At 41.7% G+C, this 17,531-nt stretch overlaps 2 protein-coding genes and 1 long non-coding RNA gene across 3 annotated transcripts; 2 read left to right on the top strand and 1 right to left on the bottom strand.

The window, feature by feature from the left end:
- Positions 1-322: 322 nt before the first annotated feature.
- Positions 323-4,155, bottom strand: ogfr (opioid growth factor receptor). The gene is made up of 7 exons (XM_037241865.1): positions 3,850-4,155; positions 2,406-2,471; positions 2,243-2,324; positions 2,085-2,163; positions 1,806-1,872; positions 1,570-1,718; positions 323-1,477 (listed from the first exon to the last, which is right to left on the bottom strand). Exons 1-7 carry the CDS (start codon positions 3,955-3,957, stop codon positions 421-423), a joined length of 1,608 nt encoding a protein of 535 aa, XP_037097760.1. The 5' UTR covers positions 3,958-4,155; the 3' UTR covers positions 323-420.
- A 280-nt stretch (positions 4,156-4,435) lies between these two features.
- LOC119118480 lies at positions 4,436-5,167 on the top strand. The gene is made up of 2 exons (XR_005096730.1): positions 4,436-4,546; positions 4,778-5,167. It is a non-coding gene; the product is annotated as an uncharacterized LOC119118480 (long non-coding RNA).
- A 1,769-nt stretch (positions 5,168-6,936) lies between these two features.
- On the top strand, positions 6,937-9,929 carry kcnk15 (potassium channel, subfamily K, member 15). Its single transcript, XM_037245574.1, has 2 exons — positions 6,937-7,707; positions 8,160-9,929. Exons 1-2 carry the CDS (start codon positions 7,425-7,427, stop codon positions 9,152-9,154), a joined length of 1,278 nt encoding a protein of 425 aa, XP_037101469.1. The 5' UTR covers positions 6,937-7,424; the 3' UTR covers positions 9,155-9,929.
- The last annotated feature ends 7,602 nt before the right edge of the window (positions 9,930-17,531 follow it).

The raw sequence follows: 17,531 nt of genomic DNA, 5'->3' as shown, positions 1-17,531 counted from the left end.
TTTCTGTACTTGGACCGACTCGACTTTAGCTGCGTTCACACTTGCAGTCCCGGATGCTGGTCCAGTATAAAGTTTGGGGAAGGAAAAAAATAAAACATTAATGACATGCTGATGCTCACATATTTCTACCACTTTGCTGGTGTTCATGCAGGCATTTCTCCATCCTCAGAACAAAAAAAAAAAAGATTTACTGAACTGATTTGTGATTTTCAGTTTGCGAGGTTAAACACATTTGTCACATCACAAAATGCTTCCAAGAAGTATTGTGACATAGCACCGTTGCGATGGCAAGTGTGAACGCAGCCTCGAGTTTACAGTACATCAATTTCGCTCGACACTGAACAATCTTGGCCCTTCCTTACTCACGATCAATCAGACTCAAATTCACCGGACAGTTGGGCTTAAAGTACGAAGAACTATTCATGTGTTAGCCACATCTGGATCTAAACTTGAAGGGTTGGACTCCATGTCGACATCCTCCACCTTCTTCTCAGTTGTCAGTTCATCCCTCGCTTGACGGGCACTCCCGTTTGCGTGCAGCCCTTTGTCCTCTTTGTCTGGCACTTGAGCAAAATCAGTCCTTGGGATCTTTTCTTCCCTGCCTGATGAGAGGCAAGGTGAGTGTTTTGCAGTCTTAAGCGGCGTATGAGCAGGCGAGCTCATTTGGCTGAGGGCGGCGTCACCGTCACTCTTTCCCTCTGCCTGGCCGGGGCTGGCGTCTGCGGCGGAACCGTTGCTCTGCATTAGCGAGTTATCTTCTCTTTTCTTCTTCGGTGGTTTCTCCGTGTTTGAGTCTTGGTCTGTTTGCATGACGTTGTCTGGTTCCTGTCCGGCCTCCAGGGAGGTGTTTGTAGCTTTGAACTCGATGTTGGCACCGGGCTCTGTTTTGACGCCGGCGGTGTCGGGCGACTGATCCATTTCATCAGTTTCATTCATTGAGTCAGTACCGTTGCCTAAAGTGTTGTCGTTGGACTCGGAATTCCCATTTCTGATCGTCATTTGATCTTCTTTTAGGTGAGGGGGCATCTCGGGCTGATTGAGTTTGTCTCGATTTGTTTCCGTCTGTTTCTGCGCCTTGCCGGCATTATCCGGTTCCTCCTCTTTGAGGTGAACCCCTTTTTCACCATCTTTGCTTTTAGCCCTCGAGCAGATGTCATCCTTGCCGTCTCCATTTCCGACGGCTTCGGGTCGTTTCTCGGCCTTCCGGAATTGTTTCTGAATCTTTCTGGGACACCACACAAATTTATCCTTTGGCTCAAAGTGAAGGTAGGCGAAGCGCACAAGCTCCTGGCGCTTTTGTTTGTCCAGAACGGCAAACAGGAAATAGTCGAGTACGCTGCGTTTAACACTACTGAGGTTCTTTTTGACCAAAGTCTCTTCGAGAAAGAAGTGCACCAGCGGGGCCTGATAGTGCTCAAAGCCGAGCTCTCCCAAGCTCTTCAGGATGCGTGTGATGCGCAGGTTGTTGTGCATGTTTCTAAGCGAGATGAGACAGTTGGAATTGAAATGACCACCCAGAAATTTCAGAGGAGGCCGCTTTGTGACATGACAAAAACTTTTAAGCTTTACCGCTCAAGGTTCCCGAAGCGCTCTTTCCAATTCTCTGCTCGCGTCACTTCACCAATGTCTTTGTTAACCAGGCGGATGCCGTAGAAGCCCAACATGAGTTCATAGGACTCCACAAATCTCCTTTTGGCATCCTCATTTCTCTTGAAGGCCTGGGAGGAATAAAGAGAGGGCAAGAAAAAAGGGGGGTGAGGCAAAGCTAAAGCAGCGTGGGATTCTTTTAACTACAAGACACTCACCTCAATCTCCTTCTTGGTGAGTTCAGAAGCCATGTAGTTGACCCCTGGTTCCCGGAGAGGGAACAGCCTGATGAAAGCAAGAACACGGATGCTCAACATTGATGAGGAAAGCATAAGGCCACCCCACCGCACCCTCTTGTGTGACACTTTAATTGTTATAAAAGTATAACATTTTATTCCATCAATCGCTGGAATAATTGTTTCTACAAATACTACAACACGTATGCTAAATGTGCAACGAGCACGCTAGCTAGCGATAAAAAGAAAAATTGCACATACCACTGAATGTATGAGTGGACTCTCTCCAACCTTTTGTAGTCATTTTTCCACTCTTTGAGAAAGGATTCAATGTAGACCTCTATGTCGGGTATGAAAATAACATGTCAGTGTCGTTCATGCTTTGGCCAGAATATTGTGGTTTGATTTAAGTAACATACCATCCGGTGCAGAGGGGAATTTATTGAGGTAGAACTGCAAGTTGTTCATTTTGTCCTCCGGGCACTCGTCATCTGCAAGATTCTGACAGGGAAACAGAACCGCATAATTTGAGTCCCACACAGAGTCTGATGATTGATTTGAGGGTAACTGTAGAGAACTTACAGGGTATCCTCTTCTGTAGTTCTGCATGTCCTTTGCTGCCCTCATGTTTCTGGGCGGGTGATGCCGCTGTGAACCACCATGGCAGTGAATAAACACACACCAAGCATTTAACCAACATTTCGAGTGATAAACATCACGGATTATGTACAGTATAATTCTGGTTAGTTTTTCTGACTAACTGCAAGAAATTGTAAACATAGTGAAAAAAATAAAAACACAAAGACAGAGCAAGATTTGAACTCGTTACTTCTTTACGGAACCAATTAAAATTTCTGTTTAGTTGTTGTATCATATTAACAGGAAACATGCTAACTGAATCCACTTAATCTTGGGTGACCAGACGTCCTCTTTTTCCCGGACATGTCCTACTATTGGGCCCTAGAAAAATGTCCAAGGGGGAAGTTCAAAATCATCTGGGATTTTGTTGGACTGCCTCAAACATAATACATGTCCAGTACATTGTCAACAGAATTATCACTCCGTTCCATTTCACTCAATCCCAGGTTTATCTGCAAATAAGTCACACCGGCCCTTCTCCTCAAATCTAGTCACTGTGCTACCAAGTAGGGTGGGCTGGCCAGTCTACACCGAGTGTTTACAAGCAATGCTGAAACGAAAATGCACGTTCGCGGAGGAGTTGAATAAAAAAATTCCCGTGCTTTCGCCAGGGTCGTGATCCTTATGAAGCTGAGTGCTTGACATGCAAGGCGGGCACTTACGTGTCTGTGGCAAATAAAGGTGCCAACCCAAGAGGAGGAATGAAGAGGAGCCTTTTTTTCTTCTTCAAATGCTGCACCGATGGCCGTATTTCTTTTGTCTTTTTTTACTTAGTGTACCACAATAAAACTAGTTAGTGTTAAAAAAAAAAAAAAAAAAAAGGTGTCCTCATTTTCAGAAACCCCAATCTGGTCACCCTATTTAGTATGCCACTATAACACTCAAAAATGTCTGTACACATAGTGTAGTTAGTGTTTTTGTTAGTGTAAATATGTTTTTTGTGTATATATGGGTGTTATTTTGTGTTATTCGGGCCAATAAATGCAATTGCTAGACAGATACCATGTCATTTGTGTCATAACATATGACACAAATAACCCCCCCCCCCATAAAAAAGGTGCCCTCTTTTTCAGAAACCCAAATCTGGTCACCCTACTTAATCTACTTTTTGGTTCAGCAGATACGGCAGTTATGCATCATTTATTTTCCCCGCCGTAGAACAAACTACGAACAAATGTCGCCACATCCAGCTCAAAACGAATAGTCAGTATATCTTCGAGTACACAAGTAGCCTGCTAGCCTACCTTGCTAACTAGCAAGATAGCAGCTAATATTTGCGTTGCACCAAATGCAGCAACAACAACGTTTTGCCAATTCACCCGATTTAACCCCGCGGCCTCACAACGACAAGTCAAGCTTTAACTTCGCGTTTTAGAAACGCACTAACCGATACAAGAGTCCTCGAGCGACGAGGTTGACCATCTCCGGCCGGCTCCTCTCCATCACTCTCGGTGTCCCACGTCGAGTCGTACTCGCACACACAGTCGTCCTCCATCACTGCCAAATCGACGAAAGCCACCCAAAGCTAGCCGAGTTTGCTTTCCGATAGAGATGTGCATGGATCCAGCTCCACTGACACGATCGCTCAGGTTAGCCGAGGACAGCACTAGACAGCCTCTCTTCGCAGATCTCCCATCGTCTGTCTGTCTCTCGTTTTCATTCCAGGCGGCGGTGACGTCTTCCCTCAGGTGCTCGAGTGGGCGTTTTAATCAACGCACACAAGATGACACAGTAAAGGCCATATCATTTATTAAGATGAAGATAAGAGGGAAGAAAGCTGTTTCGAATGATGGCTCGTGCGTATAAAATTAATTTACAAGAAACCATCATTATCAATTATTTTGAAGGCAGTTGTTATATAAATCTAAGTATTATTTTCTTGTGACAAACATTAGGAAAGTTATGACTCTTCAAAATCAAATTTAATTTAAAGATTTAATTGCAAAGTCAACGAGGTTGAAATACGGATACGCTGGCATGACGTCATTGATCATTGCGTCATTTCCGTGTTCAAGGCGCTGCTGCTAACATGTAAACACAATGGGGCCGCTTACGTTTTACTTCTCAATATCCACGAAAAAAAGGTCCGAACGCCTACAACTCAAATAGAGTTCTAAATATTAGTGCGTTTGAAAGTCTGAAACGGAAAGTACAGGCTTCATTGAAAAATAAAATTGACGAAGTTGAGGAGAGAAAGTAGCTAGCTCGGGAGCTAATTTTTCTGTACCCAAGTAACGTTAACTATTATTAACTTAGCTATGTTGGAATTAGTACCAGTTTGTTGCCTTTTTTTGACTTTGGAAATATTTTACAAGTTCGGCGAGGGTCAAAATAGCTGATGGCTTACACCTGACAGGAGCTGGCACATGTCATCTGGTGATCTGGACTCCTCTGGATCTTATAATCCTACTCAACCATAACATTTTACCATCATTGTTTCCTGTTTTCCACTTTATCTATGTCAAGTGATTGTTTCGTGTTACATAATTGTGTATTGTCATGCATTCTTTACCTTGTTCTACGACAGGATATTCATTCTAAATGTTGACGCCCGCTGAAGCCTCCCCAGATTTTATTTCTTTGATATCAATGTCTGTGCATTTGTACCAGTTGAACTGCTGTTTTGTGTTATGATGTTTAACAGCATATATTTGAAAAGCAGCAGAAGAGCAAAGTAGTCAAAATAAATTGAGGGAGCAAGCTAACTATGAAAACTTGTTTTTGTGAGCATATCCAAGCACTTATTTCAAATGTTCATCCATCTGACGGGCATGTTAAGTAATTGTTCTGAGAATAGAAGGTAGTAATAGACCTTAAATTAATAATAGACCTTAAATACAGAATCACACATTTATTCTGAAACATTTCAGTTAAGTATAGAATGTCACAAAAAATTATGAACACTGAATAATTCATGCAAGTGTTTATTAAAATACATTTCAAACTAATACAATTATCAAGAATCATTTTGTCTTATCACCGCGTCATGAAACAATTCTCATGGTATTTGTGCTTCAACTTTGATTTCATACTTCAATGTTCGACCTGCAAAGAAAAAGCAAACAAGCAAACACTTGAGTCATAAGATGCCAAAGTACATTTTTATGAGACAGCCTAAATATTGACACATTTCATACAAGCTATGTAGAGGGAGATGGCATGCAGTAACTTATGCTTGTTGGCTGGGGTAAAATCTTTATACCCCCCAGGGGGCACATATCTTCAAGAATAAAGTGGCTCTAAACAAATTGAAAAGTTCTGTAAATGCAGAACCCAAGTTGTTGTACATGGACATTATTTTGTATGCCCATCATAGCCATTCATACAAAGTAAAATTCATACTGTAAATAATGACCTTGTTTTCAAAAAATAGACATGGATTTTGTAACTAATTTACCTGAAATGCAAATTAAAAACCCTAAATCTTACTCTAAAACGTCCTCTGTAAATTTAGATTCCCTTTTTCATGCATACATCTACCAAGGCTAAAAACTCACAAACTTAGTGGTTTCAACAAACGATTAGGCCCATTCTATCCATAGCTGGACAGGAACCAGTGAGCTGCATTTATACAATACAGAACTATAAATAGAATCACGTACCATTACTGGAAATTCATCTTCGACGGCCACTGGTGTGAGTTTCTATTTTTAGTCCTGGTTGCTGTGGAAACTGGAGGGCTCAACAGTCAGAGTAGCTATTTAGTCTTGCTGCTTTATCACTTATGCTGTTTACTCAATGAGGAGGGAAACATTTGTTAATATACAGCAAGCTGAAACAATTTACAGAGACCCAATTGGATTGTGCTAATTGGAGATTAGGAACGAATTTAGACATTTGACTGTCGGATTCATTCTTGTAATGAATGCTGACTCGAGCCAAATGTTTGTCAGTTTGAGATACAGCGCTGATCTTAAAAAGTACGCACGCACGCACGCACACACACAAAGGTTTCAAGCACTGATGAGGCAAAAAAAGATTAACCTTCATTAGGCCAAAGTTGTCAGACGTCAACACTAGAGTGCATGCATTTTATTTGTTGGGGACTGGTGGAAAGCTGGAACGCTATCACAAAGTAAGAATGTTTTAACGTTTGGGGGGTGTCATGGGGTCACAGAAGGATTGATGTAAGTTACAGCATGAGGTAAAGGATTTGTAACTTCACTTTAATATTTTCTTTTATAACGATCTGTTATAATACGTTTTGTTCACCTAAAAAACAGTAATGTGTTCTAAATGTCCCAAATATTTGTAAGCTAAAATATTGGCGTTCTTATTGTAGCATTTTTCGACGGGAGTGTACAATATACGTACGGAATACTGGATAGTTGAAAACTGGGTAAATATCACCCTCAAACTCACCGTGTCCGTACTTGCTTTTGAAACAGGTAACCATGGAAACCAACATCCTAGTGTCTCTGTATTTAAAGAACCAGCATTGCATTTATTTATTACATCATCTCAGACGACTAGTTTGCGGAATTTTCGAGAACCTGAAAATGCGTGATGATACACTGACGTCATTATAAAAGCAAATATTTAAAATGTATTTCTTTATTCGTCTTAACCCCACGCCACGAGCACTCCATGTTCTTGCGGGGAAAGCAGCAGTCTGCGTTGGTTGCAGCCTTTCTGACACGACTCGACACCACACGACGTAGCTCAAACTAGGAAGTTGCTGTCCATGGTGCTGATGTTCGCCCCTCACGATGAAAGGGCCGACTTGTTGCTACTCACTCACGCACGAACACGAGCACGAGCACGCACGCTCTCTTTACACACTACCGGGTGCTTGTTTGCGCATGCGAAGAGGAAATCTAGGACCACTTGGCTCTTTAACAGATCACCGTGCGAAGATTATCAACAGCCCCCCTCCTTGTCGATGTAAAACAACCAACAGGCTGCACCACCAATGTGACGAGGAGCAGCAGGCTCCCACCTGTAACAACGCCAGCGCCGAGGATGAAGAAACAAAACGTCCGGACCTTGTCGCTCATCCTCTGCATGCTCTCCTACTTGCTGGTAGGCGCCGCCGTCTTTGACGCGCTTGAGTCGGAGACGGAAAGCGCCCGCAGGCGCTACTTGGAGCAGAAGCGCAACGAGATGAAAAAGAAGTACTTCTTCTCCGAGGACGACTACCGAGACATCGAGCGGGTGGTACTGCAAGCGGTGCCCCATCGAGCCGGGAGACAGTGGAAATTTGCCGGTTCTTTTTACTTCGCGATTACAGTAATCACCACCATCGGTAAGATGGAATTGACATTTTAATCATGCATTGCTGTGATGTCACCCGCAATTCGCGTCATGTGATACTGCCTTTGCGAAGCCGAGGCTCAGTTTAAATTGAAATTAATTGATAACAAGAAGTTTATTTTTGTGATTGTTTTTGAGGTGTAGAAATGTACCGTGAGTCGTTCAGACCCAAGTGTCAAACTCATTTTTGTCACGGGCCACAGTTATGGTTATTTATGATGGTTTTCTTTAGAGGGCCGTTATAACCCAAATAAGTGCCTCATGTTACACCCATAACAAAGTGATAAACTCGTTATGAAATCAGAAGCCAACTGCAAACTGAATTCCAACCATGCATGAAAATTGCCACAGTATTTAACCCCTCTTAAGACATTCAGTTCTTTTTTGCAAGTGTTTAAAAATGTAAGTTCACTACCAAAACTCATTGCTGCCTCTCATTCGAAGGTTACGGTCATGCAGCACCAAGCACAGACGCAGGAAAGGTGTTCTGCATGTTCTACGCAGTCCTGGGAATTCCTCTGACTTTGGTCATGTTCCAGAGCCTGGGAGAGAGGATGAACACATTTGTGCGCTATCTCCTCCAGAAGACCAAAAAGTGCCTGGGCTTTAAAAATACAGAGGTGTCCATGGAGAACATGGTTATCGTGGGATTTTTGTCTTGTATTGGTACACTGTGCGTGGGGGCTGCCGCTTTTGCTCACTTTGAGGGATGGAGCTTCTTCCACGCTTACTACTACTGCTTCATCACCCTCACTACGATTGGCTTCGGAGACTTTGTGGCCTTGCAGAAAAAGGAGGACCTCCAGGAGAAAACCTTCTATGCGGTTTTTAGCTTCATGTACATCCTGGTAGGACTTACAGTCATAGGAGCCTTCCTGAACTTAGTGGTGCTCCGCTTCCTCACCATGAACAGTGAAGACGAACGCAGAGATGCTCAACAGAGGGCATCCCTGAAGAGAGACAGAGGCCTTTTAGATGGAGCTTCCCACCTTCATGCTATGGGCGAGCGCAGCAGGAACGACTGCAGGGAAAGGCACAGTCACAACGCAGCGTACAGTCACAGCCAGAGTCCGCTGTTTGTGCCGATGGAGGGGGGAACGAGTCGGACCAACCTGATCGGCTCGTCGGCGGACAACCACGAGCGAGGGGGAAGCCCCTGCAGACTGCGCTTGGAGGTGACGCCGGACGGAGGCAAGCCGGAGTCGAGCCTCAGCTCGCTCTGCTCCTGTGTGTGCTTCCCCATGGACATTTGCAATAGCCCCAGCAGTCAATGCAAAAGCAACCATGTCAGATCTGTCTACTACAACTCAGTCTCCTATAGGATCCACAGCAGCTCCCCGGGCTCCAGGAACAATACGGGACTGTCTTCCCCAGGAGCAACGCACTCACCAGGGCGTAGCTTCCAGGAGTTCCCTCGAACAAGGAGAATGTCAGTGTGAAGGACGATTTATAAGCGCTTTTGCTTCTACAACCGATTTTGTTGATAAAGCACACGACTGTCAATGATGATGATGTCGCACGTTTTCCGAGTGCATGCTCAGTGGAATGCATTGCACACAATGTGGATGCATGAGTGCTTCTGTAAGATAGGAAATGTCTTCGAGTCCACATTTTTGTCTCCTGTAGCATGCTTCTAAATAAGGATGACAAAATGCAAAGAAAGGCGCCCTATATGATGCGTGCATTTCGCACGACAACCAAGACAAAACATACAGTAATTAATGCCTCTTTAGAGTTTCACAACTTCGAAAAAGCTTGAATTATAAATACTGTTCAAGACTGTAAAAAACATGATTTGCTCTTGTATTGGATGCCGTTAGTTTGTACTTAATGATTTGACGAATGAGTGCGTACTTTAAAAATGAAAAGGCCTTAATGAACTTTGACACAGTAAATGAAAGCTGTGCCTTTTTTGCTCAGAGAATTTAATATATCTTTGTAATACATATCAAGAGGGATGGTGTGAGTGTGTGTTTGTGTGTGTGTGGGAGGGGGTCTTATTGTTCACGCTAGCATTCATGCACTTGAATGTAAACATTGGTTTATACTTTAATGGATGCAGTAGATACCTGATGCAAAATGTAGCATGATACAGTAACCCTCCCAAGATCTTGGAAAATACTTTCGGGAGCTGGCGGTGTTGATTTGAGATTTGATGTGACTTGTTATATTGTTTTATTAAACAAAAGCGCAACATCAGCAAAACTACTGTAATGTGTTTTTTATGAGTGTTATTTACTTTGGTCAAAGCTCAGACTTTTTTCTCTGCGGGGAGGGCAACGATATCACTGGGTCCCTGCAAAACATTTTATTGCACAAACTCCCCAAAAGAGCTCTAGCTCAGTTGGTGGGGTACGAAAGCATCCCTGAAATGAATCCCAGCACATCTAAAATTTTATCCATCTAAAATTTCATCCATGAATGAATGAATAAATGAATGAATGAATGAACGAATCAATCAATCAATCAATCAATCAATCAATCAATCAATCAATCAATCAATCAATCAATCAATCAATCAATCGAATAAATAAAATTGCCTTCATTCAGGATGTGGAGCAGGTTTCTTCAACCACTCAATACCAACACATGATTATTTTTATTACTTATCACTAACCATGTGATATTAAAAGTCGAGATGCTACCGGATAGCTTGGAAGTACTGGGAACCCAGAATGTTTACTTTCCTCTAGGGAAGGATGTTATGTATTTAAATTCAAAGTATCATAAGAAATGAGAATTTAAGAAATATCAATGCACCTAAATGGATCGTTCAGGCTTGATGGTAGAGAATGGAAAATAATGCCATTAATCTAAAAGATAATAATGTGCATTTCAGCAACTGTCTGATTCACGTCAGCATCAAGAAAACAGTATTGAGACACCCCCCCCAATATGTTTGCTGGACCTCATTTTCAAAGAGCCTAAGCGTGATTTGCCCACACGCAGGTTAACATGTAGCGTGTGGAACTCGATAATCATCATTTTAAAAGTTGCTACCGATTAAGGCAAAAAAGGAGCTTTCAAATGCCACTCCTCACTCGACTTTATTGTCGAGCATCAGTGTCCTGCTTCTGACTGAGAATAACTTTGAGAAGGGGGCCCTCTATAGGGGAAAACTATCCATTGGGGATTCTTTAGCAAGATGAAGTTATTTATTTGACCGCTAGAGGTCAGCATTTACCCACGTAAGAGCTGTCCATCAACTCAAGCTGAAACAACATAAAAAACATTTCACATTATTTACGACACATATTTATGCCATCGTGGTGTGGTGACAGTCTAAACAAATACATGTTCGTCCACTACATATCTAAAATGTGTAGATATCCACATTTTGACATATTTTATATAGTTTATAAATGTGTATAGATTTTTTTTTCCTATTAAAAACGCACTGGCAAATAAAATTTGGAATATACTGTACTCTGGGTGGAGTTAACATATTCTCTCAGCATTCAGCATATCTAAACCATATTTAGCTCTAACACCTTCGTTATTTTCAGTCTGCCGCCAAAAGACTGATGGCATCGTTGAGACTCCCTACAGTCTGCACCATGGGAATGACACGGCGCGGGATTGCGCAATTGCTGCTGGCTTGTCACACGGCCAACCTTTCGATTTGTTTACAGATGCAATATGTCCATCTTGGCTGAGTACTAAAAGAAGCCAGGGGAGCTGGTACTTGCCAGTTTATTTATTTATTTTAGTCTCTCTCTCTTGTTTTTCACTCTGATGATTCCCTCCACAGGGAGCATTTGAAGAAGAAACACACTTTCATGGTGATCAAACATCAAGTGTTCTCTGGAGTAATTGAACATTGTGACACTTTCATTGTCTTCTGCTTGATTTATGGCTGTCTGGCTACATAAAACATTCCGGTCTCTTTTTTGTTACACATCTTATGAACATTTCCATTGCACGTTAGTTGACTTTTTGCTGCACCCTATTGATAGCACTAAAATGCTTTCATTATAATGTTCCAGCGAGTTTTACCTTAGGTTTCCAGACATGCCTCAGTGTTCCTGCTGAAAATAGATATCAGCATTCAGCATTGTGTATTTTCCAAATTTGTGACCCACTTCATTGAAAGATGCTCGATACAACACTCAAATAGGAAAGACGTGCCAATGAAAGGAAAAGATGTGCCACATGAACTGATGTAAACTGATCCTCAAATATTACACGAGTCAATACATACACCACCGATGTAAATTTTGCAAAATATCAAGTATGACGATGAATAATAATGATATTAGTATAGATCTTTCTTGAAGGAGGTTCAGCAAATCATTTCATGTATGGGCCGACTTTGCGTTAGTTTCACAGTTTAGTTGCTTTCTTTTTTACATATGTAAGTCCATAGAGGTCACAATCCACTCTAACAGATTTATTTGTCATTGTTCATCTTTAATGGTATCATTAAAATGTCATACTTGTTCTTCTGGTCTCTTGGCAGCAAGCTTGGAACTTTCCCCTGTAATGGGCTCGCTCTTGAACATTCACTGGTAATTGAACAATAATGAACTGTTCTGTGACACGAGTGTGTCTGTAAGTGAACGTGTGTGTGTGTGTGTGTGTGTGATTGATTCTGGCTCTGTAGGCGTCATGTAAAAGAGGGTCGAGATAACTTTTAATTATGGCCTATAGAGGGCAATGTTGCATCTTATGTAACGAAATCATCGCTCACTTCTGGGTGTTCAGTCCTACTCCCACGCTTTGCTCAATTTGATTGTGATGTGAGTTTATGCTCAAAAGAACATCTATCTAGTCGTTTATTTTTTCATATTGTGTCAAATATCTATACTGGAATCCAAACTCATTATGATTTTTGTAGTTCTGACATCAAAAAGTACGGGAAAATGAAGCTTCAAATTTGCTTCATGAACCAGTTTTATTTTTGACTGCTCAAGGGTTTAAGAAATAAGAAAAAGTCAGCCTGCTTTCAGGCCTACGATGAACAAAGAGTGCCATCTAAAGGACTCAATAAACACAACAACTGGTTCATAATCATCTTGAAGCTTCACATCTAATCAATACCTAAGTTTAAAAATAATTATGTTATCTTTTTTTTTAGATGCAACTTTTTTTTACTTTGTGGCAAGTCACTGAAGATGATGTAATAGTTCACTGAATTCCATCTGAGCAGTTTTAAGTCATCAATGTGAGTGTGAAAGGTTTGTCTCTGCCCATGATTGACTGGTTGAGTTGAGAGTACCTTTTCCCAAATGTCAAATGTAGCTCACTTGTGACCCCAAAAAATAACAGGCGCTATACAAGATGGCGTTTGCTGAGCTTTTGCCGAAAACCACCAGTCTTGCCAGCCGCCTCTCCAAAACCTGACTTTGCCAGTACTTCAACGTAATGGCCACGCTTAGGTTTTTCCTTCAGCACAGATGGAGAGCAACATGAACCCGAAGGGACCAACCAGGCTTACGTCCAAAACAGTTTTTTGTGTGGGCAGGTAAAATGTTTGGAGAGTGATGTGGAATGACAACAGGCCAAACATGACAAACACAATATCGCTTTGAATTTTGCACTGAAGGAGCGACAGGAAAAAAAAAGTGGGGGTTGTGTTTTTTAGCCAACGCAATTGCCAGTGATTTATGCAGCAATTTGTTTTGCTGAAATGGGTTGAAATGGATTGTAATAGTTCTGCTTTCAGGAGGTGATGTAATGGGTCAGTGAACCTTCTGATGAGTTGCAGTTGTGACCGTCATTTTCCTCTATCACGGTGCACATATGAGCTCTGATAGTATCCATGATTCATTGCAGTTTTACAAGTTCAAAGAAACCATTAATCAAAAAAAAGTGTGCAACAGTGTTAAACTGAATGCAATTGGCTCTTTCGGGATTGCGTGCGCTTTCCACATACCAAACTTAAAGTATAAATTCTACATATTGAAAACAAACAAACACGAGCTGGCTGCAGGATCATTGAACAAATTGAGCAAAAAAACAAAACAAAACTTGATTTCATGACTGTTGACCCGTCCATGTGCCCCAACAACAAATACTCACTTCCCCCCCCTTCACTTTAATTGTCAGATGAAGTGACATTAGGTATACAAATTCTTGTCATAGTGCATAATGAGGTGACAACAGTCGGTGAAGTCGATCTGGCACTCGATAGCGATCTAATTACACAGCGTTGGAAATGTCAAGTGCAGCCTAAAGGCCTCTAAGGAAGGCAAAGGATCCTGTTAAGGTGCTGCGATAAAAATATGGAAGTGCTGACAGTATAATTGAACAATTTAAAGCACACAGCTGATTACTGCACACACGGTCCCCGAGGATGTGGCTGTTTTTCACGTACTGAAGCTGAGCGATATGCCGTTTGCGCTGCTGCACATTATCTCGCTTTGACGACCGACGCCTTCAAGAGTGACTACTACAAAGTGCTGTCACATTAAAGAGAGCAGCCTGGAATTTGGCTTGGTAATGATTTGAAGGTAGCAAAGTGTCTTTTTAGAGGCAATGTTATGCTCTCCTCTGCTATAAGTGACACTGTATAGAAAGATGCTCACTGCACTTAGAGGAGAGGGCAGAGAGAGAGAGAGAGAGAGAGAGAGAGAGAGAGAGAGAGAGAGAGAGAGAGAGAGAGAGAGAGAGAGAGAGAGAGAGAGAGATATTTTTACTTACCGTGTTGGCCCGAATATAAGACGAGTTTTTTTTCATTAAAATAAAACTGAAAAAGGGGGGGGGGGGGGTCATCTTACATTCGGGGTCGCTTTTTACAAACTTGAGTCTTGAAAAAGAGGGGGTCGTCTTATAATCAGGGTCGTCTTATATCCGGGCCAATACGGTAATTGATTTAGCTTAACAACAAACAACCAATCGGTTTCTTTGAAAAAGTGGACGATGAGAGCACAAAGGATCAAGTATTAAATGTAAGAAAATACAGTAATAGGTGCTCATCAAGCTTAGTGAGGGACCATTTTAATTATTCATTGTTTATTGTGTGTGTATTTTTTTATATAATTAGCAGTTTTCATTTCATTTGTGCATAGCAGCACGCTATTTTATTTTATTGTCTTTAGTGGGGGAATTTAAAACTGATGCCAATTCAAATTTTGTCTTTCTTTGATTAAAAACACAACAGTGAATAAAAAAGGCTTTGACAGCCTCTGCGCAACCTTTTAACATTTTAGTATGTGACACAACACGGTAGGTTCATGACAGTGCAAGTTTGGACTTACTCTTGATTGGTTGACAGTCAATCTCAAGGGCAGATATACTGTCGGAAAACAATCACACGGACTCAATATAAAGATTTCAAGACACCTAACACTTGTGCTCTTGAAATGTGGGATGAGCTTGGACACAAATATGCAAGTTCGAGGAGATTTTACTCGGAAGTTGGGGATGAATGTGCTTTGAAATGATCTCAATAAAGAGCGATGTGCATGTGGATGATATTTTTCTCAGCATGGGTGCACTTAACGCTGGGAAAATTACCGACCAAATCCACCTCCCCGCTCCTCTCCTTTGTGACTTGTGCACTTTGATGCCTTCCTGTAATCTCTTGGGTTCTTTGACACCTTCCGCCTATTCTTTTTTTCTTCTTCAGGTTAACCATGAAGGAGATGAACATCAGACTTCTCAGACTTTGAAGTAGTGCCAATGAAGTGTGCGGGGGACAGCTAGCAGCGGGTGGAGGAGGGTACATTAAAGAAGTGCTTGAGATAAATAATCATATTTCTATGCACCCACGATGCTGGAAAAGCACCATCTGGGACAGGCCGTGGATTTGCATTACAATATAAATGGGAAGTTGCTGGAGCTGAAAGGGTGATGTGAAGTCATTCAGCCAGCCCCCTCACTCACTGACAGGTTGCTTCTCCGTCCCTGCGCCAGGTAGCAGGAAGGAGCGAGGCAATTTGTTGCCACACGGTACACCGGTGTATGTTTGTCGCTCGACTGACCCCCCCTACTCTCCATCCTGCCTCCATACTATCGCCCCCCCACCTCATCTTTTTCCAAATGCCACATCTCTGTACACACGGAAGAGCCTGATAGCATATGCACCAGTAGCTTCCATTTTCAGAGGTGATCTTCAATAATGCTCTCATAAAAAACACACAAGTAAATCAAAAGTGCTGGGAAAGGTGCCGGTGACATGGAAGTCGAGCTTTGAACTCACATACTGTAGTTATTGTTTGCTTGTTTGATAATGGTGATGTAGAAATGGGTTTTTAAAGTTCATGGGACCTAAACTTTAATAATATAAATATTGGCTATGTTGTTCTTTTTATGAAAGCCACAAACAACCTTATAGTTGTCAGGTAGCAGCAGGGAGTTTATGGAGGCCAGTAAATATTTAAAGTCCGCTGAGCAAGGCAGCCGAAACAGATTGTTATGCAGCGTGTGAGATTTGGCAACTATGGTGGTACTCTTGAGGGGTTGACACACTGCAATTAAAAATTTGGTGAAGACCAAATTGCAGACCAAATTAATAGTCAATAAAAAAAATGCATATGTGACCTTTCACCGCCCCAAAAATGATTTCTGGGTTTTAAGATATGATTCGGATTGTCATGATCTGTGTTTTTATTCAGATTTGGTTGTTTCATGTTATTTTGCTTTCTTCTGGTTCATGTTCTGTCCTGTTGGTTAGGTATTTTATTTCCACCTGAGCTTGTCACCCGGGTTCTTTGTGTCTTCCAATCAGCTTCCTCAGCCACTTGCGGGGTGTTTCTTGTTGTCTCGTCAATTGGCTTGTATTTAGCTTCCCTGCTTTCATACAGTTCTGTTCTGTTCTGTTCTGTTCAGTTCAGTTCCGTTTGTGTTTGCTGTCAGTTGTCATGGTTCACGTCGTGGTGAGTCCCACTTTGAATCTGTTTTGTGGACTTTGTTCATTGTGAATTTTTTTAATTCCTTGTGCCTTGTTTGCCTTCCTTTTTGTTCCTTTGGGACAATTGCGACATGTTTTTGTGGCAAAATAAAACAGTTGCATTTTTTTAAATTTTCTGTCTGTGGGTGGTTTTTGGTTGCGCAATCCAGTTCCTATGTCACTTTTACGAGGTAGAACTGGAAAGGATTAAAGAATTGGCTCTGATGAACAAACTGAGTGAATCACAACATTTTAAAACATTTGCAGGCAAGAGGGAAAAGTGTGAGAAGTCGAATATTGCTGAGACTGGCCGGTGTACTGTATTCTCTATAAGCCTTTGAATTGTTATTATATTTCCAGCAAAAAGTGCTTTTGCAGCATGCAGTGTCATTGTCAGTGTAGTAGTTATTCATAGAGCTGACATTGGCAGTTGTATACTATATACCGCATCAGCCGTTTCCAAACTTTGTGTCAAGTCAAGAATTGTGTTGTGGGTCGTAACCATCTATCTATATTTTCGGCTTGAGCTGACAAAAAAAAAAAATGGAGCAACCCTGCTAACTGAGCAGAGTGTCTATCTGCATGCTTTTGCAGGACCAAACTTTTTTTAATCTCAGTGTAATATCACATTTTGAATATTTTATAGACCTTGGCACTGGTTTGCATGTTACAGCAATGCAGATATGTATCATGTTCAAATGACTGAGTCTGCTACAGTGACTCAGGAGTAATAAGTGTGTTGAAATTGTCTCTAAGTGGTATACCATGTTGATGAGTGCGCCACGGGCACTCTGAGTATTTATGTTAATGGACCCTTTTTTTTTTTTTTTTGCTCCATGGTGGTTGTTTTCTTTTTGCTTGACTGATCATGTATTCAAGAAATGAGAGAGATTAGAGCTCTTGAATAAAACTTTAATTAATGACTCGGATGGGCTAACACATTTCTTCATGTAGGATCTTTTCCCCATCTTTCACGGCATAAA

This window comes from Syngnathus acus, chromosome 2 (assembly GCF_901709675.1).
Source record: "Syngnathus acus chromosome 2, fSynAcu1.2, whole genome shotgun sequence".
NCBI lineage: Eukaryota > Metazoa > Chordata > Actinopteri > Syngnathiformes > Syngnathidae > Syngnathus > Syngnathus acus.
Note: the sequence above shows the minus strand (reverse complement) of the source record. Positions and strands in the feature narration are given on the sequence as shown.

Coding starts and splice junctions, on each gene's coding strand:
- ogfr (XM_037241865.1), bottom strand. CDS start 3,957: ATGGAGGACGACTGTGTGTGCGAGTACGACTCGACGTGGGACACCGAG. Junction 2,472..3,849: donor GCTCGAGGACTCTTGTATCG/GTTAGTGCGTTT, acceptor GGTGGTTCACAG/CGGCATCACCCGCCCAGAAA. Junction 2,164..2,242: donor ATTCCCCTCTGCACCGGATG/GTATGTTACTTA, acceptor TACCCGACATAG/AGGTCTACATTGAATCCTTT.
- kcnk15 (XM_037245574.1), top strand. CDS start 7,425: ATGAAGAAACAAAACGTCCGGACCTTGTCGCTCATCCTCTGCATGCTC. Junction 7,708..8,159: donor TACAGTAATCACCACCATCG/GTAAGATGGAAT, acceptor TCTCATTCGAAG/GTTACGGTCATGCAGCACCA.